This window comes from Terrapene carolina, unplaced genomic scaffold (genome assembly GCF_002925995.2).
Source record: "Terrapene carolina triunguis isolate 2854851 unplaced genomic scaffold, T_m_triunguis-2.0 Scaffold69, whole genome shotgun sequence".
Lineage (NCBI taxonomy): Eukaryota > Metazoa > Chordata > Testudines > Emydidae > Terrapene > Terrapene triunguis.
The window spans coordinates 17,439,471-17,462,946 of record NW_020664420.1 but is presented as its reverse complement, the minus strand read 5'-3'; the positions used below and the strand labels follow the sequence as shown (position 1 = coordinate 17,462,946).

General features: G+C 42.2%; 1 protein-coding gene across 1 annotated transcript; it reads right to left on the bottom strand.

Moving 5' to 3' along the window:
* Positions 1-2,283: 2,283 nt before the first annotated feature.
* Positions 2,284-23,248, bottom strand: TTC23L (tetratricopeptide repeat domain 23 like). The gene is made up of 11 exons (XM_024203079.2): positions 23,157-23,248; positions 22,527-22,716; positions 20,327-20,450; positions 15,514-15,673; positions 14,214-14,339; positions 13,794-13,971; positions 11,410-11,518; positions 8,887-9,014; positions 6,153-6,302; positions 5,137-5,219; positions 2,284-2,323 (listed from the first exon to the last, which is right to left on the bottom strand). Exons 1-11 carry the CDS (start codon positions 23,219-23,221, stop codon positions 2,284-2,286), a joined length of 1,353 nt encoding a protein of 450 aa, XP_024058847.1. The 5' UTR covers positions 23,222-23,248.
* Positions 23,249-23,476: the final 228 nt, after the last annotated feature.

The window sequence follows — 23,476 nt, the reverse complement described above, 5'->3', positions numbered from 1 at the left end:
CTGCAGTTCAGTCAGAAATTGCATTTGTTCTCTTCAGACATGATCTGTCATAAATGTACCCACCAGTTCCAGACATGATCAACCCTGTCTGTGTGGTAAATAGTCTGATCTTTTGCAATCTGACCAGGCACAGCCGCCGCAAATAATGCAACAGGCACGCTACCAGCTTGATGTCACATCAAAATAGGAAGATCAGGGTTGCAGCTAGAGACCCAAAGATCAGTGGGAGACCTCTCTCTCTCTGTTCAGATAAGTTGTGTGTGTATAGTTAATTTTTTATACACTAGCAAGACCCAAAAGCAGCAGTCACCATCAGGCCCCTATTGTTGTAGCAATTGTACAAAGATGGTCCCTGCCCCACAGAATTTACAATCTAACTTGAAACAAGAATAGGAAAGAAGTGGGGAAAGAGGTAAGGTTAATAATAATAAGATGACACAGTGACTGACATCACCTGGCTATTGCAGAACTCAAAGATGCTATTAATGACAACTGTTCATCTAGTGCATACATTACTTATCCATTCAGAGCAATGGGAGTTTCCAGCAGCTCTGATATTTCTCTTTTGATACATCCGATCAGACATTGTGGGATTTTTTTAATACAGTTTTTTTTTAAAAAGCAGCCCTCTTGAATTTCACAGCTGCCACATTCATAAAAAAGATTTTGGAGCAGTGTTGGGTCTCTAATTGCTTTGTCATTTTCATGTTTAACTTACATAGTCAGATAAATGAATTTTAATTTAAGACCATATTAGAAATCACTTTACTTTTCCCTTTAGATTGTCTCTAGTAGTTTTCCCTTCAACAAAGGAGAGAGATTAATATTTACCTGGAGACTTCAGTAACTATGTGTATGATGCCTTGGAATATGAAGAGCTGAACAGGTGGTAAGAATGACTTGCATCTAGTTCCAGTGACTAATGTAATGAAACAGAGCGCATGCCTTACTAAATTTAACTTATTTCTGATTTGAATTACCTGGTGTGTTCAAGGACATAGCTGTGGCTTAACATTACTTTTGAACATAAGCCTAAAGGCCACTAAATATACTATTTTCATTTGTATATGTATAACAGTCTGTCTTATACCAATAGTGAGCTTGGAAAGAAGACCCAAACAAATTAAAACAATCTGTACAGTACCAGGAGCCACTAATGATTAAACAGTCATTTGTAATGAAACAGTTTTATTAACATTCAGAACTGTCTGCATTATGTAGTGTTCTCTTTGCATCCTAGGGGCCTGGCCTATGATAAGGTCTCTGTGCCACTATGGAGCACAGACCTCAGCTCCTCTAAATTAATAGTGGAGGATTCCACAAACATGGGGAAACCCTTGGAGGGGGATATGGTCTTTGTAACAATTGGCTAGTGGCTATTATGCTAATAAGATCACTGGAATGTAGTGAATGTTGGCCCCAACTCTTCTTGGCTCAGACATGCACCCATGCTTCAAGCTGAATTCTGGGTTTAATGATGAAGTTCCGTAATGCTAAATGTGACTTGTGTTTGGGCCAAATTTTCAAAAGTGCTTAAGACCCATTTTCAAAAGTGGCTTAGGCTTCTGAATCCTGATTACAACACTGTCTAACATTGAGTGCATAGTTGTGGTCAGCATTGTACTAGCAAGCTCAACTCTTCATAGGTGTATTCTACCATTAAGATTGTGTAGTGAAGCCAAAGCATTAAAGAGGAATTTCACATCAAAAGAAGGTATTCAACCTTAGCTGAAGTGCTAAAAGCAGGCTAAATTTAACACATTGGGTTTTTTGTTTTGTTTTGTTTTTTAGATTATAAAAAGGCCAGTGTACCAATAGCGGGGGGGAAATAATCCAATCTGTGTTTCTCCATTGGGTATATTTTGCATTCATTCACCAAAGTACTAGTGGAATGTCTTCAAAAGAAATACTTTTAAATATGTGCAAACGTGTATTCCTATATCTTTTCCAAAGGGAGTCATTCATGCAAGACTTTTGTAACTTATGCCCATTTTTTTAATACTCAGTAGAACATCTGATATGCTACCATTAGACCCAGACCTTAAAAATATAGTAAGAAAGAAAATGAAAGGAGAATAGGAGGGGGAAGTTTACCTGGAAGGTTGATGCTTTTTCCTAAACTAAAGCAAACATTTACAGAACTTTCTGTTGAGTTGATTATAACAAGTACAATGTACCTGAGTTCTCCAATTAATCCTCCAACTTTCTGGTTTCATGTGCTGTCACAATTGCTAAGGATCCAAGATTTTTGCCAACAGTATGATTTAGCACCATCTGTCTTTTCTACTTCAGAAGTCTGTTTCCTTCATGGACAGCTGGAGACCTACAGTAGAGGAAGTACATTTAGTTCATTTTATTTTTCTTGGCATTTTCCTATTCCTTTATTTGTAGACTACATATCCCTGAAAATTCTACTTACCGGACAAACAGGAGAATGTTATCAGACCTGCCTTGTTATAAAATGAGACACAACTGCTCAGATTAGTTATACAAATTGTATGCTTATCCATTTGTGTAGATTCCTATATCACCTCCAACACAGTACTAACTAAATGCCTTATCCAAACACTTTGCCTTTAGAGATTCACCCTCTGATTCAGGAAGACTTGGTGATCATTTGACAAGATAACCACAACATTTCGGTGCCATGTAAAGTACTGGAGAAACTGAGAAAATCATAGACTCATAGACTTTAAGGTCAGAAGGGACCAATATGGTCATCTAGTCTGACCCCCCGCATGATGCAGGCCACAAAAGCTGACCCCCCCACTTTCCCTTAACTCTGCTGTTGAAGTCTCCAGATTGTGATCTAAAGACTTCAAGTCGCAGAGAATCTTCCAGCTTGCGACCCCTGCCCTATGCTGCGGAGGAAAGCGAAAAACCTCCAGGGCCACTGCCAATCTACCCTGGAGGAAAATTCCTTCCCGACCCCAAATATGGCGATCAGCAGAACCCCGAGCATACAGGCAAGATTCTCTAGCCAGACCCTCATTTTACCAGCGATGGCCGTTATTGCCTAATTGATTAGAATCACGTAATCCCATCAAACCATTCCCTCCATAAACTTATCTAGCCTAATCTTGAAGCCAGAGAGGTCTTTCGCCCCCACCGTTTCCCTCGGAAGGCTGTTCCAAAATTTCACCCCTCTGACGGTTAGAAATCAATGTTTCTGTCAGGTTTTCCAAAGGTGACAGGGAATTGCTCTAACTCTCTCACTTATGGTCTGTCTCACGTGCTGTTTAGGATGTAAATTCTGGGGGTGAGCTGTATTATCTCCTGTGCCTCAGAGGAATGAGTGCACTGTTGGCACTTTGCTGATAATAATGTTATGCTGGCATGGTTAATGGCTGCCATCAAGTGAGTTTTTCATCTGTAGACAGTCGCAGACCTCAAAGTGATGGGCATGCCAGCCTCCTTTTATTTAGGTTAAATGGAAGAAGCAATTAAGCTCCCTTTATGGAGAAAGACACTAAACCAATAGACACCACCATCCTAGAAGAGGAAAGTCTGAGCAAGAATTAACTCAGGGAGAATAAAAGGGGTTTCCTGGAGACTGATGGAAAATTCAGGGGCTGAGACATTGGTGGAGCAGTGTTTTTGTCAGGAGGAGAAAGCCAGGAGGCAGTGAGAGAAGCAGTGTGAGGTTGGTCCTGAGAGGAAGCCAGGAGTGAACTATACAAAATGCTGGTTGAGAAGGCACATTTGGATTTCTGAACAGGGAAACTGCCTGCTGGTGTTTATTTCTATTGTGTTCAGAGAAACAGGACTTTGTGTACATCCTTTGCAAATAAACAGGATTGCATGAAAGGAATATCTGACTCATCAATTTCTGGGCTATTGAATACTGGTTAACCATTTGGCCAAGGGCCAACAAATAGTTAATACCACATAGTCTAGCAGGAAAACAATAAACCGAAGGCTATCTGCCTGCTCATTACTCTCTTCTTAATGGCTATTTGGTCCCTTCCACTCATGACTTTGTGCCTCCTGTCACAGCCTACGCTTCTGTTTCCTGTGTACTAAGCACACTCTACCTCTGTTTAGATCTCTCCTTAAGAACCACTTCTTTTTCCCACTCCCTCCTTGTTGATCCTCTACGGTGTTATCTACTCCCACTCTTACAGGTCATTCTTTGTTTAAAGTGTATCCAACTAGTTTAAATTGTAAACTCTTTGTGGCAGGGACCTGTCTAAACTATGTCTTGTAAAGTACTCTACACAAGTAATTCTTGCAGCACAAGGTTTAGCAAGTACGTTTTACAGTGCAGGGGTTAAATAAATGAATGAGACAAAAAAAATGCTAATACAGAACATCATCATTCTAACTGAAATTGCTTCGTTTTCACAGTTGCAGACCTAGTCCCTAATCCTTAGATTGACTGCTGCTCCTTTAGAAGTTAATCAAGATGGGGATTTTATAGAGAATTAGCATAGAATTCAGTAAGAATAAATGACCAGTGACATTTTAGAAACTGGTTTTGGCTGAGCAAATATCAGACGGTAACAACTTTCAGACACTGCTAACCTAATTTGAATTAGAACCAGTAATTCAATGGCAAAAGACTCCATGTGCCATTGTTAATTGCATTGGATGAGATATCCAGGTGCTGATTCTGGCATCCACTCCAGACCTTCTGTGCTGCTGTGGCCATGTACAGTGACTCTACAGGAGCGAGGGGAAAACTCCCACAGCACAGAAGCGGTGAGGTGTCAACATAAGCAGCCCTATAACAGACAGTGTGTGGGAGAGGGAGCAGCAAAGCACTTGAATGTTCTAGGGTAGCTGGACTACTGTACAATCCATTGGCAATCCTGGCCAGGATGTGCTTACAGGCTGCTCTAATTTATGGTGGGGGGGCTATTTTGCCGCCTGCCCCCAGTAGCCTAGAATCCAGGCACAAAGGTGTTCTAAAGCCATTTTGTTCCCTATTCCTGGGCTGTGCCTCTCCAGATCTGCAACACAGAGACCAAGCCCCCATCCCAGAAATCCCTATTTAATTTTGTTCATTATATTAAACAAGACTCAGTACTGTATATAGACATTTGTTACTAGCAAGCTGCTACGTGCCCTGAGGTAGGGACAGCATCTTGACAATATGCAATATTACATTATAAATAACAATGCTGATGAGATCACCTCTCTAATGCAGTCAGGAGCTCTTGCGTCTCTTTCAGTTTCCTGTTGCGAGGCCCATAAACAGCTATTTGAATCTGCAAACACTGTTTAGCATAAAATGAATGAGAAGTGATACACTGTATAACCCAACTTCAAAATCAATCAAGTTGCAGAAGTACTGATTATGCCTAGTTATCTACATATTAGCAAAGGAATTCCAGTGGTTCTGCCTAGAAAGGACTTCAGTGATGTCAGAGGAGTATTTGTAAAAATTGGAATTAGAATCTAAGAAGCATAAATGGCTGGGTCTTGTAGAATTAAATATACAGGTATAATATAAATAATAATATCAGCATGACATGGCACTTTCCATCAAAGCATTCTGCTTAACTAATTAATTTGCATGACACCCTTGTGATACAGGTATTAAGCAGAGTTTTACAGATGGGGAAACTGAGGCAGAGTGGCTGGCTAGGGGCTAGATTCTCCCTGGTTGAGAGGGGAGGGACATCACTGTACATTTTAATTCATGGAGCTTCTCTCTATTCATTCCACTGGGGGTGGGAGGAGGGCTTTTAAGACAGGAGATAGCTACAGGTTGCCACTGTTGGGAGGCTGTTCCCCCTCCTTCCCACAACAGCATAGGTTTTATAGCCTGCTTCCCCTCCCCAGCTGTGTGGTAGCAGTTGTCATGGCGGTTCATCAGCACTATTAAATCCCAATTGATAGCCAATCCAGTATCCAGGGGTTCTGCAGGGGAGTAAGTATGGTACGTAGTTGCTGGCCAGCTGTATCTTCAGTTGCCTGCTGAGCCCAAATCCCTGTGTGGACTTGGCACAGATGGCAGGTTTATGTGGGCAAATCTCATTACTAACATGAATAAGATCTGCACATCAGACTCCTTGAGAATCTATAGAGAAATAAAGCCTGATATCTCTAGCAGGATTTATAGTTTGGAAAATTAGTGTGCATTTACATTTTCAAAAACTATGAGGCAGTAAATCCAAGAAAATCACTAGCAATGTAATTATAATTACCTTATTGAACAGCTGGTAAGCCTCTCTCATCTTTCCCTCTGCCAGGCAGATACTGCCCATGATATGGTAAGTTTCAGCTGCCTTCTCACTAAAATCACCATAGGTGTCTATGATGGACTTCAACGAATCTTTCAGCAGCCTGTAGGCCTGCTACAGAGAAAAATGCAACATAGCTTAGCACATAAAAATATATTCATTTTTCGATCAGCATCTTTAAATGACTGACTGCTGCATGTTTAACTTATTTGGAGTTTAACACCAATGCTTCTTGGGATCTACAGCCATTCTCCAATGATATGGAACCCTTACGGAGTATAATTCTGATAGTTTCACTTCTACAAAATGGAAACTCAGGAAGTGTGGTAGGGTGACCACCTGACTCTATGAGACGTCTGTTATTTGACACCTAATGTCCTATGTCCCATGTCCAGCCAATGTAGGACATGTCCAGTATTTTAACAATAAGCATGTGAAGGGTCATACACTATAGTGTAAATGTGTACTATTTTGCATTATGTATAATCCTGTACCACAAAAAAACATTGGAGGATGCTGTACCTTAAAAATAATCTTAGGGCAAAATTTTCCAAAGTGCCTAGGCATTTTTGAAAATACTATCTTTAGTCTCCTACTTTTAATTGAGCTGTCCTTTTGGGTGACTGTTTACTTTTCAAGAATATACTGTATAGAGAGTAAAGTTACATAAAAAAACCCCTCTGTCCATCAAATATTGCTTATGGAGAAATCAGAACACAGAAACAGGATCTTCATAAAAAATGGGAGAAATCTGGCCACAATGAAGTAAATAGTATGGATTCTGGGCTGTACTGCCAACACATTGATTTCAGTGGGGCCAGGATTTCACCCCTTGTATACCTAATGTTATACTGGAAAGTGTTAATGGCTGCCATCAAGCATGTCTTTGAGCTATAAGTAATCACAGATCTTCTTAAAGCTGATGGGTTTGCACGGCTCCTTCATGGAATATGCTAGCTGGAGGCAGTGGATGCCACCACCCAGGGCACCAGGCTGCATACAAGGTGAAGCTGAAACTAAGGGCATGGCTACACTTGCAGATGTAGAGCACTAGGAGTTAAACCAGCCTTCGGAGACTGCAGCAGGGAAAACGCTGCCGTGTGTTTACAGTCAGGTGCAAGTGCACTGGCGTGGCCACATTCGCAGCTCTTGCAACGCCACGAAGAGCAGTGCATTGTGGTATCCCAGTGTGCAAGTGGCTGCAACGTGCTTTTCAAATCGGGGGGGGGAGTGGAATGTGACAGGGAGTGTGTTGTGTGTATGTGGGGGGCGAGACCATGTGTTTTGGGGGGCTGAGAGCATGTCAGCGTGCTGTCTTATAAGTTCAGACAGCAGCAGACCCCTCTCCCCCCCCGCCCCTCACACACACGCACAACAACAGCATTCCATACTAATGGTTTGCTTTGTCCCGGAGCAGATAAGCGTGCTGGATGTCAGAAATGGAGCTTTGAAAGGGGATATCTGCATGCCTGCAGCCAATTTCAAAACAATGAGAAGAGTGGCCACTTGACTTCAGGGGATTATGGGATGTTTCCGGAGGCCAATCACAGTGCAGTAATGCAACACCTCGTCCACACTGACGCCCGGGCGTTTCAGCCAGAGCGCAGCAAGCTTTATGCTTCTCATGGAGGTGGATTACCAGGAGCACTCCAGCTGCAGAGTCCACGCGCTCTACAGGGACACCTCAGGAGTTAGGGCGCCAGGGGCTGCTTTAATGCGCTCTAACTCGCAAGCGTAGCCAAGCCCTAAGCCATGTGGGCAGAGGGGTTTTCCTGGAGGCTTACAAATGTACGCATTGGGGGCATTGACTGATTGCAGCTGGTGTGTCTGTGTGAAAGCAAGAGAAAGCCAGCACACAGTGAGGGAAACAGGTGTGAGCACGGCCCTGAGAGGGATTGGAGACAGACCTTCTTGGGGCACAGAACTGGCTGAAAAGCAGGCATGGAAATTGTGAACAAGGAAACTACTGTTTTCTCCTACTGTGTTCAGGGAAATAAGACTTTGGTGCAATCCTGTTTATTTACAAAGAAATACCTGACTCTTAAAATCAATTTCTCCTCCTAATGGTAACAGCCTGGCAAGGCCCCGAACATTGACCAAGTGCTCAGGCAACTCTTAACATGCACTGTTAGGTGTATTATTAAAAAGATGACCTAGATTATAGGAGGTCTGTACTTTCTCCTCTTGCATTTAATAGGAGTTTTCTCACTGAGTTGAATGGGAGCAGGATGCATTTCCTGAGGACTTTACATTGCCAAGCAAGTGAGGTGATACATGGCTATGCCAAGCGGCATGGAGATTCCATGTCAGGCAGTGCTGCTGTTTGTTTGCTCTTTAGCTCTCCCTCGCCCACACTGATGGTAGGACAGAGACCCATGGATTCTGGGCTCTACTGCCAGTGCAAAGTTGCCCTACAGTCCATGAAGGATCCAGTGTAGGGGGATCCTCCAGTGGCACAGTGCTGGTGAAGTGGCTCCTATGCTACCCTTCCTTCCTGTAGTAGGCGTAGAAGGGGCAGCCAGCCTAGTCCTGCAAACTGCTCATTCCTGGCTGCCATAACCTCCCCTTGGAGCTGATGACACCAGAGAGCAATTAAAGGTGGTGTGTTTTTTCTGACACACACCTGCACATGCACATTCTATGTGGCTGCAAACACTAAGGCATGAAGGTAAGCTTGTAAGCTAGTATTTGGTGTTACCTGTTTTTTCCCTACATATACAAGCCATTTACTGAATTCCTCAATGGCAGTAAGTGTCAGGGAATCCTTTGCACCCAATGCTGCCTGATATGCAATCAGACTCTCTGTAAAATACATTTCAGCCGTCCCTAGAAATAAACACAGTAATTATTACTGACAGACTGGAATCCTTTTAGAACAGGACATCTCAGCTCCAGCCCAGGTAACAATCCCATACAAATAGTGGATTTAATTAGTAATTTAACTATGTGGGTATAAAAAGCTGCTTCTAGCTTCCCTAGATGCAGAGGGCAAAATTTTGACCCTACTTACATCCCAAGCAACCTCATTGAAGTCTGAAGTTATTTTAATAAGAAAAGGTTAAACAAAATAGTTTTAGGGCACATGAAAACCTGCTAGACTGAAGTCTAATTTATCTACAGAACAAGCAAAGCACAGCAGTGTGTGTATGGGCTTCACTACACTGCCCTGCCAATGGGCTTCAACTTTTCCTTGGAGAGACCACCTGTAAGGGTAAGTCAGTTTCCATGGCCATTTGCTCCTGGGCCTCTCTGCTGATACTGCTGTCGAAGGTGTTGGGTGGAGTGGTAATGCTTGTGCTGGGGACACCTGTTCACTGGGGTCTGGACTCAGACCAGTAAACTCACTTTACATAGTCTAAAGACCCATGAGTTTCCCATCTCTAGAATGGGGATAATGACGTAAAGGTCTTTGAGCTCTACTGATGAAAAGTACTATATAAAAACTAGGTCTTTTGATTATTTCCTAGCTACAGTAGCATATCAGCTGCAAACCTAGATGAGAACTACAACTGTCTAAATGACCACTATCTCCTATAACAAACGTTTCTGTTTTTTTTTAAACTAGGAAAAAATGGCAAAAAAAGTTGGTTAATGCAGAGTTAAGGTTGCGCGGTGATAGCTCATACACCTTCCAGAACGTTGAATTCAGCAAAACTCAAACTTCTGAAAACCAGGAAATACATTTAAGGTAGACACACTCATGTAACCTTAACTCTGCCCTCTGAGTGATGTCTCACTACACCTATATAAACACAGACTACCACTCTGCCTCTTCACTGTAATGGACAGGCGCTACCTGCCATCGCCCTACACTCAAACACTGAGCCTGCTCCCCTGACAGAATACCACACCTGTAAAATTTAACAGCCACTTCATAGCCTTCTACAACCCCTTCACACTTGCACACAGGATACCAACTAAACCTGTACTTTTCCTACCTATTATTAAATCCACAGATTGCTGTCATATCCCATCTCACTACTAACAATACCCATAACAAGAAGATCCCGGTGTCCTGCTACTGACACAAACTACACAATTCTGTATTGAAATTATGCAGACTGGAACTTCAAGGTACACATGTACCTCTTCCCTTTGAGCTCTACTGATGAAAAGCACTATATAAAAGCAAGGTCTTATACTACTGTGATTAGGTAATAATTACATCAACTGCAAATCTAGGTGAGAAAATAGGCAGGGATTCAGATGCAGATCTCATGATATCACAATCACAGCTCTCTGAAGCTGCTCGAACGTATGCCTCCACCATTCAAATACAACTACATTTAGCACAAAGGGAATGCAGCTGGAGTACATGCAGATAATTTCCAGTGGCTACTGCCAGCACAGTTAAAGTAAAATCTGGACCTGAATCAGAATTTGAATGTAGATGCAAAGCAAAACCTACACAGTTAAGGTAAATGCCAATGCAACCTTAGTTTGGTATTTCCTGGTTTGAGTTTTGCTGAACTTGGCATTCTGGAAGGGCACCTGGCAACCTTAATTCTGCATCAACAAAGTTGGGGGGAGGGATAGCTCAGTGGTTTGAGCATTGGCCTACTAAACCCAGTGTTGTGAGTTCAATCCTCGAGATGGGCCACTTAGGGATCTGGGGCAAAAATCTGTCTGGGGCGTGGCCCTGCTTTGAGCAGGGGGTTGGACTAGATGACCTCCTCAGGTCCCTTCCAGCCCTGATATTCTATGATTTAATAAAGCTCTACAGATGCACAGCAGGTGTCCAATACTGCACTCCTTACATTCAAAATTCCCACTGAAGTCAATGGAAATGAATTATAATCAGTAGAAACTCCCACTAAAGACAGCAGAAAGGGGCATTCACAGTGGAAAAAAATATCCACCAATCGAGGGAATATTAAACACCTGAACTTCCAGGTGCCATTGCTAGAAAATAACACTTGATCTTCTGTTACATGCAATGGTCCAGATTCCGCTTTGAGACACCTGCGCAGCCTCCACTGGCTTCAGTGCGGCTTACATCGGTAAACTGTGGGCCGGACTTGTCACACCACAGGTGGAGTGAAGTGCCAGTTCCAGACGATCCCACAAACTTCAGGTGTTGAATATTCCATAGGTCAGCTCATTTTTACTAGTGTGTATATTCCTAACTAGGCTGAGTACATTTTTAGAATTTCCTGACTCATCTGCATGTTATAGCATTACATTAGGCACTAGAAGAATCATAATTCTCTCCCTTACTTACCAATATGCTGCTGGTCTCCAGTTGCAGCATAAGCTTTGCCCAGCAACAAGGCCGTCTGAGCAGCTTCAACACTAAGTTTCTTGTGCAGAGCCATGCAAATAGAATGGGCCTAACAAAGATGGAGATTATTTAGGCTAAATAAACACTGCATGCAAGTACAGTAAATAGACTGTCTACAAAGGCGGGTATTTTCATAGACACCACCACTTTGTTGAGTTAGCCACAGGTGCAGAAACAAGGCAACCCTCTGGAACAGGAAAATTCCACCAAACAAACCAGTTTAACTCCCGATATTTGACCCAGCACTCAGTATCTCTTCTCCTCAGATTGTGCCTCTCCCACAAGGAGCAAATATTTAAATAAATAAATCTTTATTATCATTAGAGAGAGGTGGAAGCTTCCAACCCACCAGAAGTTAGAGCTATTTGTACCCCAGGTTTTGCTTTGCATCTACATTAAAATTCTGATTCAGGTCCAGATTTAGATTTTAAACATACACAAGTTGGTTGTGTTTGGAGCTGGGTGTCTGGTTTAGACCTGTTTCTAATTTTTATCCTTTGGATCTGTAAAGGTGGGGTTGGTTTATTTAAACAGTGTTAAGTAGTTTAGCATGGTTTCAAAGCAAGCAGCCACTGTTTTGCCTTTGCCTGATGCGGCAGGCAGCTTAAGTCAAGTTCTTCAGTCTTCAGACCCCACAGAAAGCGGGGATCAAAATTCTGCAGGAAGTTGCCATGTGACAGTGGTAAAGAATCACAAAAAAAGTCACTTTCTTCCAACATCATAGAAGGAGCTTTATTAGAATAGGAGAAACCGTATTATCTCTAGTTACTCTCTTTCTCAGGGCTTGTCTTCACTGGCACTTTACAGTGTGTGAAAAAACATCCCCGAGTGCTGCAAGTTTCAGCACTGTAACGTGCCAGTATAGACAGTGCACCAGCGCTGGGAGCTACGCCCCTCCTGGAGGTGGTTTTTTTAGAGCGCTGGGAGAGCTCTCTCCCAGGGCTTTGCAGCGACTACACAAGCCACCTCATATTAGCACAACTTATCAGCAGCTAACTCTGTGCAGGTCCAGTGTTTGTTTATTGTTTTCCCCAGTGTGGCCATTCTCACTTGAGCAAGGCTAACTCAAGAGGAGTTAATCTGAATGTAGATAATTTAGGTTAACTCTGCAGGGAAGACTCAGCCTCACTGTGGAACTGAAGCTTGGGCCTTTCCTGATGACTACCTGGTACATATGTTATACACCCCTTCTCACAGGAACTGAAGCAGAGCAGCAGATGGCAGTGCAACACAGCTGATTGCTGCTTGCAGCCAGCATAACCTTAGACTAGCTGAGCTACCTCACTTGGGAAAAAGAGCAGTGGGAAAAGGTTGGATCTATTCAGAGTGGCTGGGAACAAGGGTCTGTCAGGTGGAAAAGGTCTTTGGTGGATGCGGGCTCATTTTAGCTCTAATTCAACTCTGGCTGCAATTTTTAAACTGTACTACGAGGATTTCTCAGCGGAACCATGTTATCTTCTGTTCTGTTCAGGTTCTTATGCTGCTCCCATCACTGTGATGTCTGAGTGCTCAAACCCTGCTAACAATGCTTAGCACATATGATTAACGAGCAACGTCCCTTATGATGAAGATAATTTAAAATACAGTTCTGCTCAGAAAGTGACGGGGCAAAAATTGCCCCTTCTTATTCAGACCTAGTGTCTGTGATTATTCAGAGTCACGGCTGCTGACTTTAATGACAAAATATTCCTTTCAGCCTTGCAGAGCCCACACAGCAATGGGAAACCAAGCTGGGTTCTAGTCATTGTGCATCATCCCCAGAATTGTTTACTAAGCAGCAATTACAGGGCAAATCAGTGACATCTGTACAAACCACTGACTGCTCTAAGGTTGAACAAGTGTCTCTGTGGACATGATTTGGCATGCAGAATCTTTATTACAGGTGCTGCCCTGGGAGATCCCAGGCTGGGTTCAAAGAGCTGGCAGTTAGGAGAAAATCTTTTTTTAATTGTAAGCCGAGCACAGTTTGATAAGGAAATAATTGAGACACAAACAGGACTCATGTATGGGATTTTTAGAGAGTCATTTTTTAGAGTAGAACTCTCTAAAGAAATTCCAAGAACAGTTTCTGTAACACATTTGTACTTCACTAACTATATATGTTAGTAAAGCTCTTTTCCTAGTTGCCAATTGTTAGGGCAAGAGTGGCTATTATGGTTCCCTTTACCATGTTCACATCATTGGCTATGTTTCCTGTTAGGGTTCTTCAGCAGATCCTTGCTAAAGTGAATAACAAACAAATTAGTTAACTTTAATCATAGCAACTAAGAGCTGTGATTTTTACTGAGTCCTGCTGCTCTAAAAAGATTTATGAGGCTTCCTACCTGTAATAAATATGCTATGGCTCTTTCATGGTTTTTCTTCAGTTGCTCACTTTGGGCAATTTTCTGATAAAGGTTTATCAGTTCTGGAGCTGTATCGCCCTCAGTTGAAATTACTGCATCAACAGCTTTTTCAAAATAACTTGTGGCAAAGTCCAACATGTTTTGCTGCAAACATGTCCTGAAAGAAAGTGGGGAAAGTTAGGTTCTCTAGTAAAAAGATTATTGTCCATATCAGTGGACGCATGAGACAGGCTCAGAGGCCCTCATCCTGTTTTCCTTGCACACATAAAACTCCCAGTGAAGTCTTTTACCCTTGTACTAATCCATTTTCTGTTACAAAAGAAATAGTAAGATACCATTTACATAAAAGCCCAAGCACCTGCTCACACACATGGCATTCATTTTGGTTTTTGTGTTTACCTGCCCAATGCAATGACTAAATCTTTCTCAGATATTTTTAATCCCATGCTCACTCTCCCATCCAGTTCTTGAAGTTCTTCCATGAGTCTCTCTGCCTTCTGCAGACTGAGATAGGATTCTTTGCCAGTGGAACAGTCAAGGAAAACCACCAAAAATATATGCTAGTAAACAAAGAAAACCATGCAGGCAGAAACTAACCAGAAAAGAACAAGTTGTGCAGGTGTTAGCTTCCAAAACTGTCTTTGCAATACAATCAATACAGTTTTCAAGCATATTGTTTTGGATTTCCTGCCTCTCACTTACAGGAGATATCTTTGAGGTGTGGATGGGAACTCTCCGTTACAGGATGTAGTAAATTACATTATTCATAAAAATCCATTGCTGTCTTCACTTACAAAGATCTGCAAATGTACATGGCGTTCTTCAAAACATAGAGGGTGGCCATATTCCATCCTGAAGCATTTACAATTAAAGAGAGAATGAACAAGACAAGATGACAGGGTTTAGAGAGAGCTTGAATATGGGAAGGTGGGGAAGCGGGAAATGGTATAAAATTCTTTGTATTGAATTTTCATCTGGGCTTCATGTAGGATTTTTGGCTTGGTGGAGCCTTCCAGTGAAATTTCACCACTTTAGAAATCCTAATTTATATCACTTTCTGGAACTTTCTTCTCCAAAGAGAAATAAAAGTATCAGGGTCTGTGCACAGCCCTAACATGTAACAACAAAATAAGATTGGTGGGTAAAAGTGTGTAGTGGATGTGCAGAACTGGGAGCCAGTTTTCATAGATTTTTTAAGGCCAGAAGGGACCATTAAATAATCTAGTATGACGTCCTGTATAGTACAGGACACAGAATTTAATCCAGTTACTCCTATATTGAGCCCAATAACTTGTGTTTGACTAAAACCTATCTTTCAGAAAGACATCCACTCTCAATTTGAAGACTTCAAGTGATAGAAAATCCACCACCTCTTGTGGTAGTTTGTTCCAATGGTTAATCACCCTGACTGTTAAAAATGTGCCTTATTTCTAGTTCCGAGCTTGGCTCTGACATCCACCCACTCTGAGGTCTTGGGAAAGTCATTTAACTTCTTTGGCCTTGATTTTCCTATCTGGAATAAGAACACTTGCCCACCTATCTCACAGATATATTCTGCCACTTGATTAATTAGTTATTGTTTGGAGCACTTGGAAGAGAAAAAAAACACTATTTAATAAGTATTGATTATTACATATATAATAAACATTATGTATTAGACATTTTAATAATAAAATAGTATTGTCAAATGCAAGGATATTTGTTCTGTGCCAGATGTGCTACGCCCAAGGTAAAGTAGATAGTCACAAGAGTTCCTAATATTTCTCTTTTGTCCTCTGGAGTTGCTGCAGGCATACGAATCCCTATCAGCATGGTACGTTTGGCTGATTCCGCATGCTCTATGGCCTGTGCAGGAAGACCTAGGAGAAGACGATGAATGAGCTTGCTAACAAAAACAACAGCAGCAACTTCAAACTGAAAATAAGACCTGAACTATGCGATTCTCTGAAGAGATTCAATTTAGACACTAAGGATGACATTCTAGCTCTACTAAAGCCAAAAGGAAGCTGTACCATTGACTTTATGGGGCCAGGATTTCATACCAGATGTATAAGAAAACAATTAGGAGAATTTCAGGGGGGGCGGGGGGGGGGAAATAATCCCTTAAAGCTATTTAACACAGATATAATAAATAGCCTTCGGAACAATTATGCAGATAAAGATGTTACATATAGGGAAAATAGGCAGATGAAAGGACCCAGCAGAGTCACAGATTGTACAACATTCCCCAGATGAAACATTTTTTAGGAGAGTAATAATCTGTTTTATCATTAGTCCTAATGCATCCCTCTCTCCAGCCAACCTTTCCCCCCATTCCCCTGGCTCCTATTGCCTCCCCTGATCCCCCATCCAGGGCTTAATTTGTCCCCAGACTTGCGGGGCTGAGTAAATCTGCTGCGAAAAGTGATACTTATATGTTTGTTAATATCACTTTTCATAGCAGACTTAGTAGCTGGAAATAAATAAATTACAGTGATTTGGATGTGCATATTTATTTGTTTTTCCTAAAGCTAATTATGTATTTTAGGAAAAATTGTGAGAACGGCCACGAGGAAGAGTTGGTGGCCGCATTCTGAGGCCACCAAATAATTTGTCCTGAGAACCCCTGCTTTAGACATTGATAAAGAGGATGTAAGCAAATACAGAAGGAGATCTGTCTGAGAGCAAGGAGATCTAATTCTCCGAAATTGTCCCAGGACATTTAGGAATCTGTGATTATGAAACTCAAGGAATTTACTCACTTTTGATACAAGCAATATTTCTTGTATTTCTAAACATCAATAGCACTCAGAGCATATTAATGCTGAGTGTCCTTTAGAGGTCTGTGCCCAGGAATACATTGGTTCATTTTTAATTTCAAACTAAAAGTAGATGGCAGCATTTCTCCAGTTTGCAAATTTTTATAGGTCACTGCAATTATTCTGATCACTCTTAACATACATGTTAGCGTAGTTCCATTCCCCAAGCGGAAATATCTTGATGCAATCCAGGAATGCATACAAAACCCAGAAAGCATTGGCTGAAATTTGCTGAGGTCTTCCAGAAGCTAGATTTTTTATCTGATATGCATTAAAAAAAAAGTTGAAAACTTGTTTTATAAATCAAACATTTTTTTGTGAGTAACAGAGTTAGTAGAAAAATAAGTTGAGATACATAATCACTTAATCCATATAATTCCTATTAGGAACTGTGTTTTAGGTTTGCAATTCAATGAGCATTATGGAGTATAGAACATTTGTTCTTATTTCATTGTTAACTTTGGAAGGCGAAATTATGAAATGAGGAATGTAACTCCACTTCCATTTTTAAAATGATTTTGTGTCCCTGCTTTTCTATTCCCCTTTATTTGTAATCATTGCTATTGTGCTCAAGGCCAGCTCATGGAGTAGACAAGACGACACAACATACAGAAACCACATGATTTCAGTTCTTCTGGAAGGTGAAGGAGCCCATCATTATGATATTTCCTACCACAGAGCTGAAGTTAACTCTTAAACCCTGCTTTGAAACTCAATCTCTGTCCTACTAATACAGTAGGTTTCAATCCTACTAACAGCGAAGCTTCCAGTTGATTCTGAGGAGCCATCTTGACTTCAAAGCCACTTGCACATCCCTACTTAGCAGCCACCATCCAGTCTATACGCTGTGCCTTGATGCTGAATGTGATAAACTACTCAGTCAGTGTGAATCCTCTGGTGATCCACATATTGCTGATCACCTCATTGAGTTAATGGATGCTGCTCGATGGGCACAATGGGAAGGGACACCTTGGAATCTAGACGCCCCACTCAAGCTGGAAGTGCTGGAATTTGATTTGTTATCTCGGTGGAGCTCAGCAACCACCAGCCCAAAGCCGCCGACCAGTCACTCCAAATCAAGCTGCTAGCCATCTGCTGACTGTGTCAAAGGCCCCAAATTAGAGACATGTAAGACAAGTCCATGACAAATGGCATCAGTTCCATCAGAGAAACACCACTTGGCTCACAGCCACCGAGTTTGACAATATTCTGAGTGATATTAGGAGCAGCCCTGCTGCTGACTATAACAACATATCGCCAGAGTTCTTAAAGCATCTTGGAACTCAGGCTCACCAGTGGCTGGTGCAGTTCTTCACATGAGAGGTCAGTAAAGAACAGCTTCTGAAGACATGGCGAACGTCAGAAGTCATTGCTCTCCTGAAACTGGGGAAAGAGCCACATAATGTTGCAAACTATTGACCAATATCTCCGTTGTCTGTGCCATTTAAGGTCCTGGAGCGTCTCATTCTTCAGCGCATCTTCCCAGAAGTGGAGTCAATAATCAGCGTTAAGCAAGCAGGCTTTCTGAGAGGTCAGAGCACCTGCGATCAAGTGCTAGCTTTGAAAACATTAATTGAAAACAGTTTTCAGAAAAACCTGAAGACGGGAGCCATATTGCTGGACCTGACAGCAGCATATCACACAGTCTGGCACATGGGACTCTTAGTCAAATTATCACAAGCACTCCCAGCATGGGTAGTTAACGTCATTGACTTGTCCTCTGCAACAGAGGTTTCTGAGTGCACATAGGAGTCAAAGTTATTGCGTGGAAAGGCAAACCAACGGTCTACCCCCCAATGCTCTGTGCTGATACTGATGCTTTTCTACCTTTAGATAAATGACCTTACATACACCCAGTCCTGCAATTTCATATACACAGATGACATTTGCTTAGGCGTCCAAGCAAGGTCATTCCAAGAACTTGAAGACAACCTACATGCTGACTTGATTAAGATGGCCGAATACCGTAGTAGGTGGCATTTACAACAAGTGTGACCAAGACAGTTTCCAGTGTGTTCCATCTTTACAAAACCAGAACAGCCCAAGAACTGAATATCTCTCTCAATGGACATTGCTTGAAACACCGATTCCCACCCTGTCTATCTCGGAGTAACCCTAGATAGATCTCGCATGTATGTTAACCACCTGAGGAAAACTGCGGCCAAGGTGAAGAATTCTAAACAAATTGGCCAGCACTTCATGGGGAGCAAATGCTCAAACTCTCCAATCATCCGGTTTAGCCCTCTGTTACTCTGCAGCAGAATACTGTGCTCCGGTCTGGCTCCCTTCATCTCACGTCGAATCTGGGACGATTCGACCCACACCAGTACCGTGGCTCCCTATGTTAAGCAGCATCACTCCTCCACATATCCATCATGAGGATGCTACAGCCAGAATGACTGAGAAGATCCGGGCAAGCCTGAGCCTACCACTATACAGAGAACTCTGACTACCCACGAGTGTGCTTGTCGTTGAGGCACCCATTGTGGGCCGCTTGCCCTGCCCAGATTTCTCTGTGACATTGATGTGAGGTGAAGAATGGTTTCCATCTAGCACCAGAAACCAGTCTCTTATAATTGACCCAACCATGTGTGTACCTGGCTTTGATTTGCCAAACTGCTCAGGGGCCCTTCTGAACCAATTTTGAATGGGCCAGGGTCCATGTGCAGGCAGCCTTCACTCCTTGGGCCAATGAGAGGATACCACAGGCGCTGTGGTCAAAGACAGCCAATGTTACACATCACTGACAGCTGCCGGCTGACCAGATTTGACGGTGGACTGAGGGCTCAGCACTTCGCTGATCAAGCTGCCGCAAATTGGCTTGGCAAGCGCCGCATCCATAAAGAAGTCCTGATTTATGCGATGAGTATGCTATATCCAACTATAAGACATAGATATGAATGGACAGCTCGCTTACTAACCATCAATCCTCAGCCAAATTCTGCTCTCACATGTATACTTGTGAAACCACTGACTCAGTTTTGGCTCCAATAAACTTACACCAGGGATGAATTTAGCTCATTGATCTCTAGTTTTGGGGGAAAAAATGAACTATTATGCACTCTGAGGTGAAAATGTGCATTGACCCTTCTACTGATACTAGAGTTCCGCTTCTGAGACCAGCATTGCCCCTCTGTCTAGTAGTAGCAGATGTCGGGGGCCTTGCAGGTCAGCTTCGCAGTGAAGGAGAAATCAATGATGCAGATTCTGGGTATCTCCTAGGTGTAACTTGCTTTATTACACATATACACCAATCCTGGAAAAGAAGAAGCTACAAACAGCACCCCGGCAATCTCTTTTTCCAGAAGACTCAGACAGGCATTCCCAGGAAGTTACTTTGCCTTATTTTCTATATTTGGAAAAAATTCTGGAGACAGAGTGCAAACTCTGTTATCTGCCAGAGATTCTCTCCAAGGCCAACTTCATAACAAAACTAACACCATCACAACATTTCTTCATAAAGTAAAAACTTGCTTCCACGGTAAAAAGAACTTGTAAGATTCTGTGTAACACCACCATCGGGTAACTCCTACCATAACATGTGCTTTCATTATTAATGGAGCAGTCCTGCACAAACATATGCATGTAAGTAACTTTACTCATCCAGTAGTCCCATTTTGGGACATTCATAAATATTTGCAGGATCAAAGTAGTGAAGCCAATTTCACTATCTTCCAAGTTTTTGATGGGGGACGATTGAAATTAGATTTTTACCTTGAAGTATTAAATAGCTGTGAGCCAGGTTGGCGAATGCTTGTGCCAGTTGCCAGTGACCGTCTCCATAGATAATTCTAGTAAGAGCCACACATCTAATAAGTTCCCTGTTGGCTTTATACACCTGAAGAACAAAACAGAGTAGAAATTATTTTTGTGTAAGCATCCTGCCCCCCGAGTTTTCTCCAAGAGAGGTGGGGAAGTGTCTACATATCGGTTAGAATAAAACCGTGTGTTCTCTGTGCATTTGTTACTAGAATATCACAGCTCTGAGTCAGTCTATTTTATGAGTGTAGGGTCAGATTTGCCCCCAGAGCAGTAACAGGTGAGGGAGAATTTCCCTAGCATAGGGTTGACATAAGTAGCCCTGTGTTGCCCATATTAGGAGGAAAGGCCGGGGCTGAAGGCAGGAGGGAGAGTGATTGCAACACTCAGAGCCTCTGGGATTCTAGGCCTGGCTGCTCTAACTTAGTGTCCCCAAGGGCTGTACTACTTTACACAAGAGCCATTTCAGCCCCTGCAGAAGCCCAGAATCTGGGCAGTGCAAAGGTGGCATAAAGCCACCTATGTCTGCTTCCTCCACCTGGGCCGCGCTGCTTCTGTCAGGAGATGCAGCACGGACCCTAGCTTGGAACCTTTAACAGGGCTGTTTCCGAGACTCCTCAAGGGACAAATATGAATATTTGTAGCCACTGAAGCTTTGCTGTTGTCTGTCTGCACAGAGACTCGAGGTGCAGGAGGAAGCAGATGGGGGACTCCCTGGGAAAGGATCACAGTGAGAGGGAGCAAGTAGAGGAATTCCTTTTATTGGAAACAGGGTGGTTGTGGTCTCGGCATAAGGAATGAGCATGTGGAGGAGCTGCAATGAGAGGGAGCCGATGAGGAGATCTTTGCACAGGCAGGCATGGTGGGAAGGAGCCTCAGCAGCAGGCTAAAAAGATTTTTAAAGATTGCAAATACCATGTGACTATTAATATCTCAGGGTTGTTGAGAGTTATCAGAAACATCATGATGATGACTAACATCCCACCGCTACTATTATTAGGCTCAACATCTATATTTGGGTTCCCAAAAATGCTTGCTAATTTTTTGAATCTTTCCTGGTAGGAACTGAATGACTTGGATGCTGCCTACAACAGAAAGCCCCTACTTGGGAAAAAGATGATCGAAACATCAGCTTTACTACAATTAAAATAAAGTAATGCAACAGCTGAACAGCAAACCTGCTACCCCTTTGTATGGGCATTTAAAAATTATGCGGTGGGACCTTGTGATCTGTTAAACATGGCCTTGAGTTACTTCACTTCCTTCAGAAGAAATAACTTCACTGAGGGCTGGATGACACAGTATTTGTAACAGGGAGAGAACCTCTGACCTTATGGTTATTGGCTTGAGTCAGCCTAAACTGGCAGTCACCCAAAGTCATTACCATTCCATGACTTATAGGTGGCATATGTGAAATCAATGAGTCATTCAATCCACTTCCTACCAGACAGAGTGCCTATTGCGGAAGCATGGTCACAGTTTGCCACTAGTGCTACTAGTTTGTGCAGTCTTGACCAAGAGCCAAAGACTAACCTTAACTACTGTCATCCCTCCCTCCTAGTCAGGGCTGTAACACACAAAGAAGCTGGAACTACTGCTTCCAATCACCTGTTACGTTAGTTATTATTTCTACTACAGTAGCACCTAGGCCTGAAATCAATCAGCGTTAGGTGCCTAAGTACAGTACCTTTGAGGATCTAGACTTAGAGACTGCAACTGATGCCAAGGCTGCATTGTGCTACGTACTAAACAAACACGAGATAATTGCTACCCAAAGAGTTTACAATCTAAATAGACAAGATGGGCAAAGGCAGTCTTATTATTACCACTTCACTGACAGGGAACCGAGATTAAGTGACTTTCCCAAGGCCACAAAGAGTTTGTGGCAGAGCTTGGAATTGACCCCAGATCTCCTGAGTCCCCGTCCTGTGCATTAACCACATGAGACCAACTATCCTTTTATACCGATAAATCATCATAGAATTTCAGTTCTCAGTACTATCAATCTGACACTTTTCCAAGTAACATAAAACCTCACTGCTTCCAATCTCACACCGTTGGTGATAATGCTGAGGCGTTTCAAACTGAAATGAATAAACAGAGGATTTTTAAAAAGTAACTTATAAGCAAAAGGGCCAGGTCCAATTTCTGTTACCTCTTTTTCTTTAATGAACTTTTCTGCCATCTTCTGTGCTTGTTCTAATTTCTCATTTGGTGCTGGAGCACAGTCCATAGGCAGTGCTTTTTTCCTCATTTTCTTTTCTTCTCCTTCACTATCTCTTGCTGTGCTCTCATTGTTTGACTCATCCAGATGTTCAGAGGCAGTGGTGCTGATTTCCTGGGACCTGATCATAATATATTATAAGGATGTATTACTGATGATGTTTATTTCAGATTCATCCGTTAGCTGCTACACTTCATTTAAACACAAAACTGGGAATAATGCTTAAAAATATAACCATAACAGCAGTGTTACCTTTAACAATTAGGCTAAAGCCTATAACCTGGTTATAAGATTTAAAAAAAAAAACAGACTTTTTTGTCTGATGGGAGATTATTTTTATTTACAAAGCCCTTCTTTGCCCTCTTGGAAGAGTGCTGTATAATAAATTTACAGGAAAAACCATTATAGAATGATCAATGTGGCTCCGTCTTAATTTATAACCCAATAAAACAAAGAGAATGGTTACTACAGTGGGGAAGCGGGGAAAGGTGAAGTTATAGATAATGGGGCAGATAGTAAAAATAAAGATCACCCTTTAAAAAGAAAAGTTTAATAACTTACAAGTGAGAGTCCACAGCACCATGGCTTGAATCTGTAGGGATATATATCGGGCTATCTTGCATCATCTTCTTATCAAGAAATACTATGGAGGTCCGAACTGAAACTGTTCAGAAGTAACATGAATGATGAATGTATTTTTTTCACAAAATAAACTGGAACAGAACAGCCCATGACCAGTTAATCTACCTCTCTCAGAGTTATCAATGTGCTCATCAAAACTGTCTCACTGTTATCTCATACTTCCTCTAGTGGTTGTATCCATCTGTTCTCTCATCTCTTCATTATGTGTTTGCACAGTGCTTAGCACAATGGTGCGCTGG

Excerpts from the sequence above, each read along its gene's own strand:
- TTC23L (XM_024203079.2), bottom strand. The coding sequence starts at position 23,221 with ATGATGCAAGATAGCCCGATATATATCCCTACAGATTCAAGCCATGGT. Across the intron at positions 14,340-15,513 it reads GCACATCTGGCACAGAACAA|TGGCAAAGAATCCTATCTCA; the intron begins ATATCCTTGCAT and ends TGACTGTTCCAC. Across the intron at positions 9,015-11,409 it reads TGGAGACCAGCAGCATATTG|GGACGGCTGAAATGTATTTT; the intron begins GTAAGTAAGGGA and ends GTTTATTTCTAG.